General features: G+C 43.9%; 1 protein-coding gene across 1 annotated transcript in view; it reads left to right on the top strand.

Annotated features, from left to right (window-relative positions):
• The first annotated feature begins 2159 nt into the window (after positions 1 to 2159).
• Positions 2160 to 22741, top strand: part of LOC138642953 (deubiquitinase DESI2-like) — a 158749-nt gene continuing 138167 nt past the window's right edge. Inside the window, exon 1 of the mRNA XM_069731591.1 lies at positions 2160 to 3057. Coding sequence (XP_069587692.1) covers positions 3019 to 3057 — 39 coding nt within the window. The 5' untranslated portion in view covers positions 2160 to 3018. The remainder of the gene's footprint in view (positions 3058 to 22741) is intronic.

Raw genomic sequence — 22741 nt, forward strand, 5'->3', positions numbered from 1 at the left:
TTTGGGGTGTATAATAAAAATTATATTTTTAATCTTAAAAGTCTGGTAAATTTTTTGTAGTACTTACATTACATTTGTACACACTTGAACACCCTATTGTAAATTGTATTTCCTGTCAATTTACGCTGCGGGTATATTCCACAGCATGTGTATGAGACTCATGCACTATGCTGGCATGTTACTATATTTTTACATTGTGGGAACCCAACCTTACGGGGTAAAGCCAAACCCACTGACTCAGTCAGTAAGTTTTGTTATGTACTGTAATAAGGCTGGATTGTAGCGGAAGCAATCATCACCGGCAAGCTAACCACAATTTCTTATTACCTGGTTTTTCATCTGTGGGTGGAGGCGCAAACGTAATGGTTTAATCCTTGGTCTAATGGACTTTGGCAACAGGTTGGTAAAGGTGAACCATTGGTTGCTTGGGAAGAGCCAGGGGAGGTGCAAGGGCACTGCTGGCTTCTATTCTGTCAATGGGCTGGGGGCAGGCGTGCCTCGGCCCATTGTGTGAAGTGCCAACATTGGTCAGGTGTGCCAAATAGTGTTGTCTATGAAGAGTGACTAGTTACAAAAATATGTTGCCATGTTTGATGTGATTATTTATTTTAGATGACTGGGAGTTTATCAGTAGACATAGATCAGTACCAGGACATCCAGTCAATCAGTTCTGGAGCAGGCACAAGGACAGTGAAGACAGGAAAAGTGATGTTATCAGTGGGAGCTATTTTCCCGGTTTATATATAAGCCGCACAATAAACCTTTTGCCAACATTTGTACCAACTTTTGAATACACATTGTTCTGTCTCCATCATACAATTTGTTCATATCTTTATTTGTTTTTTTAGTGCTTTGGCTCCCTCTAGCGGTCAGAGTTATGTTGGCAGTTCAATCTTCTGTTTTTGTATTATCCATGTCTGATTCTCCTCCTCCTTTGCAATGCATTATGGTAGCTCAGCCTCCATTTCCCTCCATTTTTCCTTTCACTTTCTTCAGTTTGCCTTCAAGGAAAGACGCTTCACTTCATCCCCCTTGCGATTGCATTGCCAGTATGTCTTTATGCTTTCTGTAGATATTTCTGCTCCATATTAGCCTAGCCTAGCCAGTTGTACTCCCAGTTCAGTTACTAGCTTTCTAAATGTTATGCATAATGTATATCATGTGTAGTATGTATCTGTTCTATACCATGCACTGATTCTATGTATATCATTGTTCACAGTTTCACCGCATCAATATACCACTACGTTTAATAAAGCACAGACTCAACCACAGTCTCCTTATTGGACCCCGGTATAGCGGTTTAGCTGACTGGATAGCTACGTGAGCCTGTCTCATTTAGTGAGGACAGAACACACATACTTCCTTACGCCCATCATGAACAAACTATGATTTTAGCATGCAATAGTATCTATTTCACTATTGTCTAGAAATACACAAATATAACCAGATCTGGGTTGACAACCATCCAAAAATTTTAAGACAGTCAATAAAAATTGTTCAATTATTTCCCTGTACGTCTGCAATTTTTTTAAACTGTAGAAACATATACAAATTATTTTTACTGTAATTTTTATTTTACAGTTTATAGTGAATGCAGCTGATATCTTCATATCAGAATGATGGACTGTAGATATTTACTGTATAACCATAATGTTTTATTATGGTTTTACAATGTGTCAGCAAAAAATATTGTCTGGCCGTGATTTTTTGATAAGTTGTCCAGAAAACATAAAAAGTCAAGTTGGTGACCCTGAGCTTGATCACTAGACCTTTGCCCAAAGATCTAATCTTGGGAAATGACACTTGATATCACTCTCTGCATCACATGATGATGAGACATGAGTAGTCCTGAAAGGTTGCAATTTGTTACCATCTTTTCAGTTAGCCATTAAAATGTATCAACCACTGAGGACTCTCAATTCTAAATATTTTTCTCTGCATCACATTCTTCTCATCCCATTCCAATTTGTGTATTAGATTAAACCATGATGTAATGGTACTTTCTCATTCTCTGGCAGAGAAGCAGTTAATCTTAGTCTCCTATCCCAGACTAGCAAGAATCCTTCTCGCTGTGGGAATCTCATTAGGGAATTCCATGTGCTGGAAGTTAATAAGGAGGGAACTCATGAATGGCTCACATGCACTATTCATGGTACCTCCTCCATCTCTGGAGGCCTGGGGATGCTGTATGATGTAACTTGCCTCCCTGCAGCTTCCATTCACATCTATTAGGCAGATGGCCAGGACTCCTCCTTCTATGTAGATGAAGTCATCCTGTCCCTATTTTTTTTATGTCTACTACGCCTTCTGCACTATAGCAGCACGGGGTCACACTGCTTCTCCTGCTCAGAAGCTGCATGAATTTCTCAAACCCTTTCACCACCAGCTCCTTACATCCTAAGCCATGAGTTAGGTCTTTCCCTGATTACACAGGAAGCAGCATCAGCACCAATGGTTCTCCGGTTTGTCAGTATTCCCACGAGCAGTGATAAACACTGGATACGAATCCCAGAGAAGCCTATCTGATTTAATGCTATACTTGCCTTATACAAGACGCAACCTCCCTGCAATCTGTGTTCTGGTAGCAGCCAGACGGAAGAGATAACCAGCTCTGTGTCCTCTACAACTGATGCCGAGTACCTTGGAGAATGCAGCGAGAAGCAGCATGGTTTCCAATGCCGAGCTAACCTTAAGCACCGTAAAGGTCATTGGCATACATCATTGCAGCAGATTCTGCCGTATTCTTTTGCACTGAACTATGTTCTTTTGGGAAATGAATTGCAGAACGTAGAAGTTGAGGTCTACGCCTGACTTGGTGGACGCGTCCAGTTACACCCCAGGGGTACAGCATGAGATCAAAACCTGATATCTGCATAACTTTGGCGAAAAAGAACCTCCGAATGGTTTGTTTGGAGGACCTAGAATGAAAACATCCTTTTTCTTCTGTAACCCATTGCAGTATTGACCAGAAGGAATTTACAATCCTGGGAAAACCAGAAAGAACCGATTGGCATCACGATGGCAAACGAACCGGTGATACTAAATGTTTATGATATGGTAAGTCCTGTATGCCATCCGTGTCATCAAAGTGTTAAATATTCAACCTCTCTATAGGTGGAAAGCTGAAATGCTGCAGCTCTTTCTTGGAGAGCAGCACCCTTCTCGCTTGCTTGTTTGCCTGCCGATTCAAAATCCCTAGGTTTCCTGCAATATATATGCGGGTCCATTCATTACAGTTCTTGGTAGTTTTTTTTTTTTTTTTCAGTTGATGTCAGTGAGAATTTTCCCTAGTTTGTAAAACATCTCTTGGCTTTTTTACTGATGATTTAGGTTATGAAATACATTGTAATGATTGATTGTGGTCTACAGAAGTAAAACACTATGGGTGGCAATCATTCATCGGTCCTATAAATCATGGCAGCTATTAAGTTCACTCGTGCCAACCGCCATTAATCTATAATTTATACGCACAGATCAGATTTGTTTTAGGCAATGTTGTCTTAATTTACCAAAAAGATTGTTTTGTGGCTTGCCTATTTCTGGCTAGCTTAGGGTGTCTGTTCCTATGAGGTCAAATGCCGCATCTGTGGGGTCAATAATAAAGTTTTATATGCAATCGACAGCTTTTTTTTACCAACAAATGCATCCAAATTTATATTTGTTCTTTGCGCCCATTGTATTATATGATTATATTATGAAAAAAAATTATATTATCTTTAGATTGTTTTAGACCTCGCCATCTCATCTTCTGTAAGTAACTGTTTACAAGATATATGCACTAATAATATAATTTTGGGGTCACTGCTGTCATAAGTGGGTTAAATAGAGAAGTCTATTGGTGCTTATGCCAAGCACAGATGGGCTTGTGACTGATACCGAGGGAGTTGCCAACTGTATATAAAGAATAGCACGTGTCTGGTCATCAATTGTGAGCCAATTAAGCACTAAATACGGTCGTGGAAGTTGTGGTAATGGGTATTGTCATAATTTAGTGAGAACATATGCAGTGTTAGACTGGAGGGTTCTATGGATCCATCAAAGGAAAAGATTGGGACTGAGGCCCACTCGCCATCCATACAGAATGTATGAGTAAAATTATAATTGTAAATTTCATCTTTCCATATGAAGGAAATGTTATGAATGTGGTCTAATAGGCATATGTTGTGAATAAACCCATAAGAATAGACACTTGTGGAAAGTGGTTGGCTCTAAAGTCAGTTCCAAATAAGGCTATTATCTGTGAAATTTGGAGAAAGTCAACGTTCAAAGGGTTCAGTTGGGAGGCCTGTACGTATTCTTGTTTTATGGACATCTCTTATCTTTATTCTTTATTTTTTTATATAGCGCTAACATATTTCGCAGCGCTTTACACACATTATCATCACTGTCCCCAATGGGGCTCACAATCTAAATTCCTTATCTGTATGTCTTTGGAATGTGGGAGGAAACCGGAGTGCCCGGAGGAAACCCACGCAAACACGGGGAGAACATGCAAACTCCTTGCAGATGTTGTCCAAGGTGGGATTAGAACCCAGGACTCCAGTGCTGCAATGCTAACCACTGAGCTACCGTGCTGCCCTGCGACATGACCATGGACATAACTTTGTGGCTGCACTACCAAACCATTTTATAACTAGCAAGCATTTTATCATTTCCAACCATCTTATTGCTTTTACACCAAGTATGTATATAGGTGGAAATGGAATATAATGCCCTACAGTGCATCTCCAATATTGTGGGGTTGTGGTGTACAGTACAGTTGATCAAAACAATTCTCAGTACTCTGGTCCATTGGAAATGTTGATACTGCATGGCAGGTGGAACAGAGCACTGAAAACTTCATACCATCTGAAGGCATCCACGGCACCAGATTAGGAGATCCTGAGATGTCATGATTAATTCGAAGTGGCGTCGCAAATGTCGGCAGGTAGTAAAGTCACAGTAATCTGTAGCAATTGGTAATTCAGACTGAAATAAGCAAAACCACAAAGGAAAATATGTAGAAACAAAGTGTAAAGAACCAAACCAGAATATGTGTTAAACCTTAGATTCCTAAAGTACCCCTTTTTTTTAACTCTGATAACATCTTTATGCACCATTGGCATTCTCTTAACACATTGGCCGCTGCCCACTGATATATCAGTAGCTGAGTTTATTCTTTCAGTGCTGTCTACTGATATATACGTTCCCCAATTAATTAAAATTATACGGTATTATATGAACAATATTAGCGTCCTAGGGACTTTCCATTTGCGTCTCAGTAATGTCATCAGCAGATTGGGGGCAAAAATGACGGTGGTCAATGTGTTAAGCAGTCTCATAAGGGTGTTACCTGGAATGGCTTCCAACAGTTTTAAAGGAGCTCATAGAGGTGCTGTTGACTGCTTTACCTTCATTCTGTGGTCCAATTTACCCCAAACCATCTCAGTTGGGTTGAGATCAAGTGCTTGTGGAGGCTATGTCATCTGAAACAACAATTATCCCTTTCATTCTTGGTCACATAGCCTCTACGTGGCCTGTTGTTGTCCTGTTGCAACACAGATGATGCCCTAAGTGAAAACCAGATGGGATGGCATGTCACTGCAGAATGCTGTGGTAGCCATGCTGGGTAAGTGTGCCATGAATGTGGACTAAATCATCAACAATGTCACCAGTAAAGCACCAGCACACCATCATATCTCTCCCACCATGCTTAACTGTGAGCACCACACATGTAGAAACCATTTACTTACGTTTTTATCATCTCACCAAGATATGGCATTTAATAACAAAAATCTCAAATTTTCACTCATCAGACGACAGTACACATTTCCACTGATCTAAAGACCAGTCCTTATGTTGCTTGGCCCACACAAGTCTCTTTTTGTTTGCGGTCCTTGGAAGTGACTTCTTTGCAGTAATTTTACAATAAAGCACTGCTTCCCACAGTCTCCTCTAAAGAATTGATGTTTCAAAAGTGTCTGCTACTTCGATTTGTGCATCATTTATGTTATTTGAGTTGCTGTGTTTTCTGAAGCTGGTAACTCTGATGAACTTATCCTCTGCAGCAGAGATAATTATTGGTCTTCCTTTGCTAGGATGTTCCTAATGAGAGCCAGTTTGATCATAAGGATTGATGGTTTTCATGATTGCACTTGAGTATACCTTCAAGGTACTAGCAATTTTCCAGATTTACTGGTCTTCATGTCCTAAAATAAAGTAATTTCTCTTTACTTGGTTGAGTGGTCCTTGGCTTAAAACAGTTGTGGATTAGAATATATTTAATATGTAGCGGCGCTATTGTGGATGCACAAAATCAGCTGCAAGTGTAGCCCTAAACCACATAGGGAAATACTGATACTACAAGAAGGAAAAACACTGTACTTGCGCTATATAAAATGCATAGATTAGACACCAATGTAATGTGATTACCTGTAAAATAGGAGTAAGCTTTATGGGATTTGGTGCTAAACGAATGCAGATAGAGATGTATCGATCTGAACTGGAGTCTAAAAAATATAGAAAGGGAGGAGTAGGGGGGTAGTTAGTAGAACTTAAAACTCCGGGTAAATAAAAAGCTGCTAAGAGGTACACTCTTGTATGTAAATGGACATATCAAAAAAGGAGGGAGCAGATACTGTGATGGACAGGTAAATGCAGAGAATAAAGAACGTTTCCCCTAATTAAAAAAAATATATATATATCCACGTGCAATGGGACAATCTGGTGGCTAGACATACAAACTAAAATACAAAACTGTAAAAGTTCGGTACCTGTTTCCAGGTACAAGTGTAGCTTGATCCAAAAAGTGTTAAAAACAACCTTGCTGTTAATGAAAAGAAGGCTTTCATATACTTATCTTCACTTCCTTGGTTGAAGACTGGTGTATGCGTCCTGAGCGCACTGTCCCGGCCGGTGACAGGCGCTCGAGCAGTAGGAAGTAAGGGGATCGGTGCGCGATGCTTAGTTTCACTGCAGCTAGCAGGACCTGCGTAGCGTTCGGGATCACGTGACTCGTGGGTCACGTGGTGTGTTATGACCTGGTGGTCAGGACAATAATGGACCTGGTGGTTAAGAGCACACGGAATGACCTGATAGTTACTGATAATAAGGACGAGCTCTGGGACGTGGGAACTCTGCTGACCGCAATCCCTAAACCTATCAAACACACTAGAAATTGCCGTGGATTGCGCCTAACGCTCCCTATGCAACTCGGCACAGCCTAAGAAACTAGTTAGCCCTGAAGATAGAAAAATAAAGCCTACCTTGCCTCATAGAAATTCCCCAAAGGAAAAGGCAGCCCCCCACATATAATGACTGTGAGTAAAGATGAAAATACAAACACAGAAATGAAATAGATTTAGCAAAGTGAGGCCCGACTTACTGAACAGACCGAGGATAGGAAAGGTTACTTTGCGGTCAGCACAAAAACCTACAAAAAGACCACGCGGAGGGCGCAAAAAGACCCTCCGCACCGACTCACGGCGCGGAGGCGCTCCCTCTGCGTCCCAGAGGTTCCAGCAAGCAAGACAACAAATTAAATAGCAAGCTGGACAGAAAAATAGCAAACCAAAGAAATACAAGCTGGAACTTAGCTTCTGAAGGGAAGACAGGTCACAAGAACGATCCAGGAGTGAACAGACCAATACTGGAACATTGACAGGTGGCATGGAGCAAAGATCTAAGTGGAGTTAAATAGAGCAGCAGCTAACGAATTAACCTCGTCACCTGTGAAACTCAGGAACACCCACCAGAGGAAGTCCATGGACAGAACCAGCCGAAGTACCATTCATGACCACAGGAGGGAGCCCGACAACAGAATTCACAACAGTACCCCCCCTTGAGGAGGGGTCACCGAACCCTCACCAGAGCCCCCAGGCCGACCAGGATGAGCCAAGTGAAAGGCACGAACCAGATCGGCAGCATGAACATCAGAGGCAAAAACCCAGGAATTATCTTCCTGACCATAACCCTTCCTCTTGACCAGGTACTGGAGTTTCCGTCTCAAAACACGAGAATCCAAAATCTTCTCCACCACATACTCCAACTCCCCCTCAACTAACACCGGGGCAGGAGGATCAACGGATGGAACCACAGGTGCCACGTATCTCCGCAATAACGACCTATGGAACACATTATGGATGGCAAAAGAAGCAGGAAGGGCCAAACGAAATGACACAGGATTGATAACCTCAGAAATCTTATACGGACCAATGAAACGAGGTTTAAACTTAGGAGAGGAAACCTTCATAGGAACATAACGAGATGACAACCAAACCAAATCCCCAACACGAAGTCGGGGACCCACACAGCGCCGGCGGTTAGCGAAACGTTGAGCCTTCTCCTGGGACAATGTCAAATTGTCCACCACATGAGTCCAAATCTGCTGCAACCTATCCACCACAGTATCTACACCAGGACAGTCTGAAGACTCAACCTGCCCTGAAGAAAAACGAGGAAGGAAACCAGAATTGCAGAAAAACGGCGAAACCAAAGTAGCCGAGCTGGCCCGATTATTAAGGGCGAACTCAGCCAACGGCAAAAAGGACACCCAATCATCCTGATCAGCAGAAACAAAGCATCTCAGATATGTTTCCAAAGTCTGATTAGTTCGTTCGGTTTGGCCATTTGTCTGAGGATGGAAAGCCGAGGAAAAAGACAAATCAATGCCCATCCTAGCACAAAAGGATCGCCAAAACCTTGAAACAAACTGGGAACCTCTGTCAGAAACGATGTTCTCCGGGATACCATGTAAACGAACCACATGCTGGAAGAATAATGGCACCAAATCAGAGGAGGAAGGCAATTTAGACAAAGGTACCAAATGGACCATCTTAGAAAAGCGATCACAAACCACCCAAATGACCGACATCTTTTGAGAGACAGGGAGATCCGAAATACAATCCATAGAAATATGCGTCCAGGGCCTCTTCGGGACCGGCAAGGGCAAAAGCAACCCACTGGCACGAGAACAGCAGGGCTTAGCCCGAGCACAAGTCCCACAGGACTGCACAAAAGAACGCACATCCCGCGACAAAGATGGCCATCAGAAGGATCTAGCCACCAAATCTCTGGTACCAAAGATTCCAGGATGCCCAGCCAACACTGAACAATGAATCTCAGAGATAACTCTACTAGTCCATCTATCAGGGACAAACAGTTTCTCCGCTGGGCAACGGTCAGGTCTATCAGCCTGAAATTTTTGCAGCACCCGCCGCAAATCAGGGAAGATGGCAGACAAAATTACCCCCTCTTTGAGAATACCCGCCGGCTCAGGAACACCCGGAGAGTCAGGCACAAAACTCCTTGACAGGGCATCAGCCTTCACATTCTTAGAGCCCGGAAGGTACGAAACCACAAAATCAAAACGGGAGAAAATTAATGACCATCGAGCCTGTCTCGGATTCAACCGTTTGGCAGACTCAAGATAAGTCAAATTCTTGTGATCTGTCAAGACCACCACGCGATGCTTGGCTCCTTCCAGCCAATGACGCCACTCCTCGAATGCCCACTTCATGGCCAACAATTCACGATTACCAACATCATAGTTACGCTCAGCAGGTGAAAACTTTCTAGAAAAGAAAGCACATGGCTTCATCACCGAGCCCTCAGAACTTCTTTGCGACAAAACAGCCCCTGCTCCAATCTCAGAAGCATCAACCTCAACCTGAAATGGAAGCGAAACATCTGGCTGGCACAACACAAGGGCAGAAGAAAAACGACACTTCAACTCCTGAAAAGCCTCTACAGCCGCAGAAGACCAATTGACCACATCAGCACCCTTCTTGGTCAAATCAGTCAACGGTTTAGCAAAGGTAGAAAAATTAGCGATGAAGCGCCGATAAAAATTAGCAAAGCCCAGGAACTTTTGCAGGCTCTTCACAGATGTCGGCTGAGTCCAATCGTAAATGGCCTGGACTTTAACAGGGTCCATCTCGATAGTAGAAGGGGAAAAAATGAACCCCAAAAATGAAACCTTCTGAACTCCAAAGAGACACTTTGACCCCTTCACAAACAAGGAATTCGCACGAAGGACCTGGAACACCATTCTGACCTGCTTCACATGAGACTTCCAATCATCCGAAAAGACCAAAATACCATCCAAATACACAATCAGGAATTTATCCAGGTACTCTCGGAAGATGTCATGCATAAAGGACTGAAATACTGATGGAGCATTGGAAAGCCCGAATGGCATAACCAGGTACTCAAAATGGCCCTAGGGCATATTAAATGCTGTTTTCCATTCATCGCCTTGTTTAATACGCACAAGATTATACGCCCCTCGAAGATCTATCTTGGTGAACCAACTAGCCCCTTTAATACGAGCAAACAAATCTGACAGCAACGGCAAAGGATACTGAAATTTGACTGTAATTTTATTAAGAAGGCGGTAATCAATACAAGGTCTCAAAGAACCATCCTTCTTGGCCACAAAAAAGAACCCTGCTCCTAACAGTGATGACGACGGGCGAATATGGCCTTTCTCCAAGGATTCCTTTATATAACACCGCATAGCGGCGTGTTCTGGCACAGATAAATTGAACAATCGGCCCTTAGGAAACTTACTACCAGGAATCAAATTAATTGCACAATTGCAATCCCTATGAGGAGGTAGGGCACTGGCTTTGGGCTCATCAAATACATCCCGATAATCCGACAAAAACTCTGGAACTTCAGAAGGAGTGGAAGACGAAATAGACAAAAGTGGAACATCACCATGTACCCCCTGGCAACCCCAGCTGGACACAGACATAGATTTCCAGTCCAAAACTGGATTATGAACCTGTAGCCATGGCAACCCCAAAACGACCACGTCATGCAGATTATGCAACACCAGAAAGCGGATATCCTCCTGATGTGCAGGAGCCATGCACATGGTCAATTGGGTCCAATACTGAAGCTTATTCTTGGCCAAAGGCGTAGCATCAATTCCTCTCAATGGAATAGGATACTGCAAGGGCTCCAAGAAAAAACCACAGCGCCTAGCATACTCCAAGTCCATCAAATTCAGGGCAGTGCCTGAATCCACAAATGCCATAACAGAATAGGATGACAAAGAGCAAATCAGAGTAACAGACAATAGAAATTTAGTCTGTACCGTACCAATGGTGGCAGACCTAGCGAACCGCTTAGTGCGCTTAGGACAATCGGAGATAGCATGAGTGGAATCACCACAGTAAAAACATAGCCCATTCCGACGTCTGTGTTCTTGCCGTTCAGCTCTGGTCAAAGTCCTATCACATTGCATAGGCTCAGGCCCATGCTCAGATAGTACCGCCAAATGGTGCACAGCTTTACGCTCACGCAAGCGTCGATCGATCTGAATGGCCAAGGACATCGACTCATTCAGACCAGCAGGCATGGGAAACCTGTCATGATTCCAATGGCAGGGAATCACAAAAGGACAAGCACCAACGAGCTCTAGGGTGATGGAACCTGAGCTGACCGCGACCCTAAACCTGAACACACAAATAACAATAGCTGGGGAACGTGCCTACGTTGATCCTAGACGTCTCGCACCAGCCGAAGATCTAACTTCCCCTATTAGAAGAAACACAGACCTCTCTTGCCTCCAGAGAAATACCCCACAGAAATAGCAGCCCCCCACATATAATGACGGTGAAATGAGAGGAAGGCACATACACAGTATGAAAACAGATTCAGCAAAATGAGGCCCGCTAAAACTAGATAGCAGAGGATACAAAAGTAAACTGCGCGGTCAGCAAAAAACCCTTCAAAAAACCATCCTGCAATTACTTGAACTCATGTTCCAACTCATGGAACATGAGGAGCAATTACAGCCCACTAGAGCAACCAGCAGCAAAGAAACAATTATATGCAAGCTGGACAAGACAAAAATAAAGCAAAACGTGGAACAAGAAAATCAAAAACTTAGCTTGTCCTGAAGATTACTGAAGCCAGAAGCTGAGGTAACAAAACACTCTGATAACCTTGATAGCCGGCGGGGAAATGACAAGAAAGCCCGGTTAATTAGGAAACTCCCAAATCCTAATAGAACAGGTGGACACCAGAGACAGCAGAACACAAATCACCCAGTACCATCAGTAACCACCAGAGGGAGCCCAAAAACAGAACTCACAACAGTACCCCCCCCTTGAGGAGGGGTCACCGAACCCTCACGAGAACCACCAGGGCGACCAGGATGAGCCCTATGAAAAGCGCGGACCAAATCATCAGCATGAACATCAGAGGCAACCACCCAAGAATTATCCTCCTGACCATAACCCTTCCACTTGACCAAATATTGGAGTTTCCGTCTGGAAACACGAGAATCCAAGATCTTCTCCACAACATACTCCAATTCTCCCTCCACCAGCAGCGGAGCAGGAGGCTCAAGCGAAGGAACAACAGGTACCTCATACCTCCGCAACAACGACCGATGGAACACATTATGAATAGCAAACAATGCCGGGAGATCCAAACGAAACGACACAGGGTTAAGAATTTCCAAGATCCTATAAGGACCGATGAACCGAGGCTTGAACTTAGGAGAAGAGACCTTCATAGGAACAAAACGAGAAGACAACCACACCAAGTCCCCAACACGAAGTCGAGGACCCACGCGGCGACGGCGATTAGGAAACTGCTGAGCCTTCTCCTGGGACAACTTCAAATTGTCCACCACATGACTCCAAATCCGATGCAACCCATCCACCACCATGTCCACTCCAGGACAATCAGAAGGCTCCACCTGACCAGAGGAAAAACGAGGATGAAACCCCGAATTACAAAAGAAAGGAGAAACCAAGGTAGCAGAACTAGCCCGATTATTAAGGGCAAACTCGGCCAGCGGCAAAAAGGTAACCCAGTCATCCTGAACAGCAGAACCAAAACACCTCAAGTAAGTTTCCAAGGTCTGATTAGTTCGCTCCGTCTGGCCATTCGTCTGAGGATGGAATGCAGACAAAAAGGACAAATCAATGCCCATCTTAGCACAGAACGTCCCCCAAAATCTAGACACAAACTGGGATCCCCTGTCAGAAACGATGTTCTCCGGAATCCCATGCAAACGAACCACGTTCTGGAAAAACAGAGGGACCAACTCAGAGGAGGAAGGCAACTTAGGCAAGGGTGCAAGATGAACCATTTTAGAAAAGCGGTCACACACAACCCAGATGACAGACATTTTTTGAGAGACAGGGAGATCCGAAATAAAGTCCATGGAAATGTGCGTCCAAGGCCTCTTCGGGATAGGCAAAGGTGACAACAATCCACTGGCTCGAGAACAGCAAGGCTTAGCCCGAGCACAAACCTCACAAGACTGCACAAAAGAACGCACATCCCTCGACAAGGAAGGCCACCAAAAGGACCTGGCCACCAAGTCTCTAGTACCAAATATTCCAGGATGACCTGCCAACGCAGAAGAATGGACCTCGGAGATGACTCTACTGGTCCAACTATCCGGAACAAACAGTCTCTCAGGCGGACAACGATCAGGTTTACCCGCCTGAAACTCCTGCAAAGCACGTCGCAAGTCTGGGAAGACGGCCGACAAAATCACCCCATCCCTAAGGATACCAGTGGGCTCAGAATTTCCAGGGGAGTCAGGCACAAAACTCCTAGAAAGAGCATCCGCCTTCACATTCTTTGAACCTGGCAGGTATGAAACCACAAAATTGAAACGAGAGAAAAACAGTGACCAACGAGCCTGTCTAGGATTCAGACGCCTGGCAGACTCAAGGTAAATCAGATTTTTGTGATCAGTCAAGACCACCACACGATGTCTAGCACCCTCCAGCCAATGACGCCACTCCTCAAATGCCCACTTCATGGCCAAAAGTTTCCGATTACCCACATCATAATTCCGCTCAACGGGCGAAAATTTTCTAGAAAAGAACGCACATGGCTTCATCACCGAGCAATCGGAGCTTCTCTGTGACAAAACCGCCCCCGCTCCAATCTCGGAAGCATCAACCTCAACTTGGAAAGGAAGCGAAACATCAGGCTGACGCAACACAGGAGCAGAAGAAAACCGGCGTTTAAGTTCCTGAATGGCCTCCACAGCCGCAGGAGACCAATCAGCAACATCAGCACCCTTCTTAGTCAAATCCGTCAAAGGCTTAACAACACTAGAAAAATTAGTTATAAAACGACGATAGAAATTAGCAAAGCCCAAGAACTTCTGCAGACTCTTAAGAGATGCAGGCTGCGTCCAGTCACAAATAGCCCGAACCTTGACGGGATCCATCTCAATAGTAGAAGGGGAAAAAATATACCCCAAGAAAGAAATCTTCTGGACTCCAAAGAGACACTTTGAGCCCTTTACAAACAAGGAATTAGCCCGCAGGACCTGAAACACCTTCCTGACCTGCTGAACATGAGACTCCCAGTCATCAGAAAAAAACAAAATATCATCCAAATACACAATCATAAATTTATCCAGATATTCACGGAAAATATCGTGCATAAAGGACTGGAAGACTGAAGGAGCATTAGAAAGTCCGAAAGGCATTACCAAATACTCAAAATGGCCCTCAGGCGTATTGAATGCGGTTTTCCACTCATCACCTTGCTTTATTCGTATAAGATTATACGCACCCCGAAGATCAATCAGTCAACAAAGGCAAAGGATACTGATATTTTACGGTAATCTTATTCAAAAGACGATAATCTATACAAGGCCTCAAGGACCCATCTTTTTTGGCCACGAAAAAAAAACCTGCTCCCAAAGGGGACGAAGATGGACGGATATGTCCCTTTTCCAAGGAATCCTTAACATAATCCCGCATAGCAGTATGCTCTGGCACTGACAGATTGAACAAACGACCTTTAGGAAATTTACTACCAGGAATTAAATCTATAGCACAATCGCAATCCCTGTGAGGAGGAAGCGAACTGAGCTTAGGCTCCTCAAAAACATCCCGATAATCAGACAAAAATACAGGAACCTCAGAAGGAGTAGATGAAGCGATAGAAATCGGAGGTGCATCATCATGAACCCCCTGACATCCCCAGCTTAACACAGACATTGTTTTCCAGTCAAGGACTGGATTATGAGTTTGTAACCATGGCAGAACAAGTACTAGAACATCATGTAAATTATACAATACCAGGAAGCGAATCACCTCCTGATGAACGGGAGTCATACGCATGGTCACTTGTGTCCAGTACTGAGGTTTATTCATAGCTAAAGGTGTAGAGTCAATTCCCTTCAAAGGAATAGGGACTTCCAGAGGCTCAAGACTAAACCCACATCGCTTGGCAAATGACCAATCCATAAGACTCAGGGCAGCGCCTGAATCCACATAGGCATCGACGGAAATGGATGATAATGAGCAAATCAGAGTCACAGACAGAATGAACTTAGACTGTAACGTACTAATGGCAACAGACTTATCAACCTTTTTTGTGCGTTTAGAGCATGCTGATATAACATGAGCTGAATCACCACAATAAAAACACAAACCATTTTTCCGCCTATAGTTTTGCCGTTCACTTCTAGACTGAACTCTATCACATTGCATTGTCTCAAGTGCCTGTTCAGAAGACACCGCCAAATGGTGCACAGGTTTGCGCTCCCGTAAACGCCGATCAATCTGAATAGCCATAGTCATAGACTCATTCAGACCTGTAGGCGCAGGGAACCCCACCATAACATCTTTAATGGCCTCAGAAAGGCCATCTCTGAACTCTGCGTGGTCTTTTTGTAGTTTTTTGTGCTGACCGCAAAGTTGCCTTTCCTATCCTCAGTCTGTTCAGTAAGTCGGGCCTCACTTTGCTAAATCTATTTCATCTCTGTGTTTGTAATTTTCATCTTTACTCACAGTCATTATATGTGGGGGGCTGCCTTTTCCTTTGGGGAATTTCTCTGAGGCAAGGTAGGCTTTGTTTTTCTATCTTCAGGGCTAGCTAGTTTCTTAAGCTGTGACGAGTTGCATAGGGAGCGTTAGGAGCAATCCACGGCTATTTCTAGTGTGTGTGATAGGATTAGGGATTGCGGTCAGCAGAGTTCCCACGTCTCAGAGCTCGTCCTATATTATTAGTAACTATCAGGTCATTCCGTGTGCTCTTAACCACCAGGTCCAGTATTGTCCTAGCCACCAGGTCATAACAGTACAGGTGGCCCAAAGTACTAATGCATCTCAATAGAGGGATAAGAGAAGTTCTGAGACCATTTTTTTTTCTTTGCAGTGTGTTTTGTCTCTCTTTTCCCCCTTACCTCTGGGTGGTTCAGGATACAGGTGTAGATATGGACATTCAAGGTCTGTCCTCTTGTATGGATAATCTCACTGCAAGGGTACAAAACATTCAAGATTTTGTGGTTCAGAATCCGATGTTAGAGCCTAGGATTCCTATTCCTGATTTGTTTTTTGGGGATAGATCTAAGTTTCTGAATTTCAAAAATAATTGTAAATTGTTTCTTGCTTTGAAACCTCGCTCCTCAGGTGACCCTGTTCAACAAGTGAAAATCATTATTTCTTTGTTATGTGGCGACCCTCAAGACTGGGCATTTTCCCTTGCGCCAGGAGATCCGGCATTGCGTAATGTTGATGCGTTTTTTCTGGCGCTCGGATTGCTTTATGATGAACCTAATTCAGTGGATCAGGCAGAGAAAATCTTGCTGGCTCTGTGTCAGGGTCAGGATGAGGTAGAGATATATTGTCAGAAGTTTAGGAAGTGGTCTGTACTCACTCAGTGGAATGAATGTGCCCTGGCAGCAATTTTCAGAAAGGTTCTCTCTGAAGCCCTTAAGGATGTCATGGTGGGATTTCCCATGCCTGCTGGTCTGAATGAGTCTATGTCTTTGGCCATTCAGATCGATCGACGCTTGCGTGAGCGTAAAGCTGTGCACCATTTGGCGGTATTATCTGAGCATAGACCTGAGCCTATGCAATGTGATAGGACTTTGACCAGAGCTGAACAGCAAGAACACAGACGTCGGAATGGGCTGTGTTTTTACTGTGGTGATTCCACTCATGCTATCTCCGATTGTCCTAAGCGCACTAAGCGTTTCGCTAGGTCTGCCACCATTGGTACGGTACAGTCGAAATTTCTTTTGTCCGTTACTCTGATTTGCTCTTTGTCATCCTATTCTGTTATGGCATTTGTGGATTCAGGCGCTGCCCTGAATTTGATGGACTTGGAGTTTGCTAGGCGCTGTGGTTTTTTCTTGGAGCCCTTGCAGTATGCTATTCCATTGAGAGGAATTGATGCTACGCCTTTGGCCAAGAATAAGCCTCAGTACTGGACCCAATTGACCATGTGCATGGCTCCTGCACATCAGGAGGATATTCGCTTTTTGGTGTTGCATAATCTGCATGATGTGGTCGTTTTGGGGTTGCCATGGCTACAGGTCCATAATCCAGTATTGGATTGGAAATCTATGTCTGTGTCCAGCTGGGGTTGTCAGGGGGTGCATGGTGATGTTCCATTTTTGTCTATTTCGTCATCCACCCCTTCTGAAGTTCCGGAGTTTTTGTCGGATTACCGGGATGTATTTGATGTGCCCAAATCCAGTGCCCTACCTCCTCATAGGGATTGCGATTGTGCTATCAATTTGATTCCTGGTAGTAAGTTTCCTAAGGGCCGACTGTTCAATTTATCTGTGCCAGAGCACGCCGCTATGCGGAGTTATGTAAAGGAATCCTTGGAGAAGGGTCATATTCGCCCGTCGTCGTCACCATTGGGAGCAGGGTTCTTTTTTGTGGCCAAGAAGGATCGTTCTTTGAGACCTTGTATTGATTACCGCCTTCTTAATAAGATCACAGTTAAATTTCAGTACATTTTGGCGCTGCTGTCTGATTTATTTGCTCGGATTAAGGGGGCTAGTTGGTTCACCAAGATAGATCTTCGTGGTGCGTATAATCTTGTGCGTATTAAACAGGGCGATGAATGGAAAACAGCATTTAATACGCCCGAGGGCCATTTTGAGTACCTGGTTATGCCATTCGGGCTTTCCAATGCTCCATCAGTATTTCAGTCCTTTATGCATGACATCTTCCGAGAGTACCTGGATAAATTCCTGATTGTATATTTGGATGATATTTTGGTCTTCTCGGATGATTGGGAGTCTCACTTGAAGCAGGTCAGAATGGTGTTCCAGGTCCTTCGTGCGAATTCTTTGTTTGTGAAGGGGTCAAAGTTTCTCTTTGGAGTTCAGAAGGTTTCATTTTTGGGTTTCATTTTTTCCCCTTCTACTATCGAGATGGACAAAAGAACCACTCAAAGCAAATAGTATCAGGATCCTAGAGAACAACCAAAAAACCAAAACGCAACAAGGATCCTTAAAATATAACTTTTAATATTTAAAGCTAAAAAAAAAAGTTTGTTCCAATATATACAACAAAGGTATTACAAGTTATAATCGAGATGGATCCTGTTAAAGTCCAGGCCATTTATGATTGGACTCAGCCGACATCTGTGAAGAGTCTGCAAAAGTTCCTGGGCTTTGCTAATTTTTATCGTCGCTTCATCAGTAATTTTTCTAGTGTTGCTAAACCGTTGACTGATTTGACCAAGAAGGGTGCTGATGTGGTCAATTGGTCTTCTGCGGCTGTGGAAGCTTTTCAGGAGTTAAAGCGTCGTTTTTCTTCTGCCCCTGTGTTGTGCCAGCCAGATGTTTCGCTCCCGTTTCAGGTCGAGGTTGATGCTTCTGAGATTGGAGCAGGGGCTGTTTTGTCGCAAAGAAGTTCTGATGGCTCGGTGATGAAACCATGTGCCTTCTTTTCTAGAAAGTTTTCACCTGCTGAGCGCAATTATGATGTTGGCAATCGAGAGTTGTTGGCCATGAAGTGGGCATTCGAGGAGTGGCGTCATTGGCTTGAAGGAGCCAAGCATCGCGTGGTGGTCTTGACGGATCACAAGAATTTGACTTATCTCGAGTCTGCCAAACGGTTGAATCCTAGACAGGCTCGTTGGTCGCTATTTTTCTCCCGTTTTGATTTTGTGGTTTCGTACCTTCCAGGCTCTAAGAATGTGAAGGCTGATGTCCTGTCAAGGAGTTTTGTGCCCGACTCTCCGGGTGTTCCTGAGCCGGCGGGTATTCTCAAAGAGGGGGTAATTTTGTCTGCCATCTCCCCTGATTTGCGGCGGGTGCTGCAAAAGTTTCAGGCTGATAGACCTGACCGTTGCCCAGCGGAAAAACTGTTTGTCCCTGATAAATGGACTAGTAGAGTTATCTCTGAGGTTCATTGTTCGGTGTTGGCTGGTCATCCTGGAATCTTTGGTACCAGAGATTTGGTCGCTAGATCCTTTTGGTGGCCGTCTTTGTCGCGGGATGTGCGTTCTTTTGTGCAGTCCTGTGGGACTTGTGCTCGGGCTAAGCCCTGCTGTTCTCGTGCCAGTGGGTTGCTTTTGCCCTTGCCGATCCCGAAGAGGCCCTGGACGCATATCTCTATGGATTTTATTTCGGATCTCCCTGTCTCTCAAAAGATGTCGGTCATTTGGGTGGTTTGTGATCGCTTCTCTAAGATGGTCCATTTGGTACCCTTGTCTAAATTGCCTTCCTCATCTGATTTGGTGCCATTGTTTTTCCAGCATGTGGTTCGTTTACATGGCATTCCGGAGAACATCATTTCGGACAGAGGTTCCCAGTTTGTTTTGAGGTTTTGGTGAGCCTTTTGTGCTAGGATGGGCATTGATTTGTCTTTTTCCTCGGCTTTCCATCCTCAGACAAATGGCCAAACCGAACGAACTAATCAGACTTTGGAAACATATCTGAGATGCTTTGTTTCTGCTGATCAGGATGATTGGGTGTCCTTTTAGCCTTTGGCTGAGTTCGCCCTTAATAATCGGGCCAGCTCGGCTACTTTGGTTTCGCCGTTTTTCTGCAATTCTGGTTTCCATCCTCGTTTCTCTTCAGGGCAGGTTGAGTCTTCGGACTGTCCTGGTGTAGATACTGTGGTGGATAGGTTGCAGCAGATTTAGACTCATGTGGTGGACAATTTGACATTGTCCCAGGAGAAGGCTCAACGTTTCGCTAACCGCCGGCGCTGTGTGGGTCCCCGACTTCGTGTTGGGGATTTGGTTTGGTTGTCGTCTCGTTATGTTCCTATGAAGGTTTCCTCTCCTAAGTTTAAGCCTCGTTTCATTGGTCCGTATAAGATTTCTGAGGTTCTCAATCCTGTGTCGTTTCGTTTGACCCTTCCAGCTTCTTTTGCCATCCATAATGTATTCCATCGGTCGTTGTTGCGGAGATACGTGGCGCCTGTGGTTCCATCCGTTGATCCTCCTGCCCCGGTGTTGGTTGAGGGGGAGTTGGAGTATGTGGTGGAGAAGATTTTGGATTCTCGTATTTCAAGACGGAAACTCCAGTACCTGGTCAAGTGGAAGGGTTATGGTCAGGAAGATAATTCCTGGGTTTTTGCCTCCGATGTTCATGCTGCCGATCTGGTTTGTGCCTTTCATTTGGCTCGTCCTGGTCGGCCTGGGGGCTCTGGTGAGGGTTCGGTGACCCCTCCTCAAAGGGGGGGTACTGTTGTGAATTCTGTTGTCAAGCTCCCTCCTGTGGTCGTGAATGGTACTTCGGCTGGTTCTGTCCATGGGCTTCCTCTGGTGGTTGTGAGTGGGGCTGCGGCTTCTGAGTTTCCTTCCACAGGTGACGAGGTTAATTCGTTAGCTGGCTGCTCTATTTAACTCCACTTAGATAATTGCTCCATGCCACCTGTCAATGTTCCAGTATTGGTCTTGTTCTCTCCTGGATCGTTCTTGTGACCTGTCTTCCCAGCAGAAGCTAAGTTCCTGCTTGTTTTTCTCTTGTTTGCTGTTTTTCTGTCCAGCTTGCTATTTTTATTTTTGTCTTGCTTGCTGGAAGCTCTGGGACGCAGATGGACGCGTCTTTTTGCGTCCTCTGCGTGGTCTTTTTGTAGTTTTTTGTGCTGACCGCAAAGTTGCCTTTCCTATCCTCAGTCTGTTCAGTAAGTCGGGCCTCACTTTGCTAAATCTATTTCATCTCTGTGTTTGTAATTTTCATCTTTACTCACAGTCATTATATGTGGGGGGCTGCCTTTTCCTTTGGGGAATTTCTCTGAGGCAAGGTAGGCTTTGTTTTTCTATCTTCAGGGCTAGCTAGTTTCTTAGGCTGTGACGAGTTGCATAGGGAGTGTTAGGAGCAATCCACGGCTATTTCTAGTGTGTGTGATAGGATTAGGGATTGCAGTCAGCAGAGTTCCCACGTCTCAGAGCTCGTCCTATATTATTAGTAACTATCAGGTCATTCCGTGTGCTCTTAACCACCAGGTCCAGTATTGTCCTAACCACCAGGTCATAACAGTATACCTCTTAGCAGCTTTTTATTTACCCAGAGTTTTAAGTTTTACTAACTACCCCCCTCCTCCTCCCTTTCTATATTTTTTTAGACTTCAGTTCATATCGATACATCTCTATCCGCATTCATTTAGCACCAAATCCCATAAAACTTACAGCTTACTCCTATTTTACAGGTAATTACATTACATTGGTGTCTAATCTATGCATTTTATATAGCGCAAGTAAAGGTGTGGATTAGGGCTCATATCTGTATGAAACTGTGTACCAACATTTTCTCTGCAAAACACGCTAAATAGTCTGAAGGCCGGTGATTTCACAAACTAACTCTTGATGAGGTATAACTGTTCATTGTAAGCCATTCGAAGTTAAACCTGATGAAACTGCGTGAGAGAATGCCAAGGGGTGTAAAGCTGTCATCATAGTAAAATAGGGGTACTTTGAAGCTTTAATAACATATATTCAGGTTTGGTTCTTGCATTTCTTTACTCCTTGTTTCCACATGTGTTTCTTTGTGGTTTTGCTACCTTCAGTCTGAATCTACAATGTTCGCATTCCGATAAGAACAAGGAAAACCATTTGAGGAACAGGAGTGTGCAAACATTTGACTGGTACTTTATATAATACTACTTTTGCTTAAGCAGTTAAATATTTTTTTCCTGTTATGATAGGGAAGTTTTTTTTAGGTGAAACAACCACTTTAATAAAATAGTTTTGATACCACTTTTAACTTCAATTCAGTTCTCCAATCATCCTCCAAGGCAGACAACTATGCAGGAGTGGTCACATGTAAAAGAAGGCCCCAGAATAAAAAAATATATATATATTGGCTCTTTGCAGTCCAGTAGCTCATCATAATGGGCAATTCCACTTGCTTTGGAGGTGGTAGAGGCCACCTTACTTCCTGGGCCCCATTACGACTGCGCAGGTTGCACCAATGGTATGGCTGCCTTTGCAACTGTGCTATACTCTGACAACACTAACAATGTTATATTTATCCCATTTTCAATGCAGAATTGAAGCTGATTTGGTCAGGCCAAAGTTATGAGAGGTTAAATCAATACTAAACTTGTTAGGCTAATTCATAAGTGACATCTAGTATGGCTGCACTTCCTGCTGGCACTTTTACAAAAAGACTGGTTTAATAAGAGCAAAAAAAGATGCCAACATCTCTGTAGATAAAAGAAACATGACTATGGGTATGTACATTACTTATAGCCTAGACGTGTAAGTGCAGTGATTTCTGTACATGATGCTGACATGCGGGGCAAAAGAGCATGCAAGTTTATGGTAACACTAAGCTATTAATGCCAAAGTCTTGTGCTAATTTAACCCCGGCTTGGCATTGGTTTATAGACCACAGGACTCTACCTTGTCCCATTTCAAAAATATGTTTTTTTTTTGAATAACATATGAAATATGATCTAACTTGCAGAATAGAATTCCAACTTCCGCACAATGAATGCTCCGCTTGCTAGGTCATGCATACACATACTTCAAGCTGTCAGGCATAATGGCTATTTTATTCTGCCCA

Source organism: Ranitomeya imitator, chromosome 1 (assembly GCF_032444005.1).
Source record: "Ranitomeya imitator isolate aRanImi1 chromosome 1, aRanImi1.pri, whole genome shotgun sequence".
Lineage (NCBI taxonomy): Eukaryota > Metazoa > Chordata > Amphibia > Anura > Dendrobatidae > Ranitomeya > Ranitomeya imitator.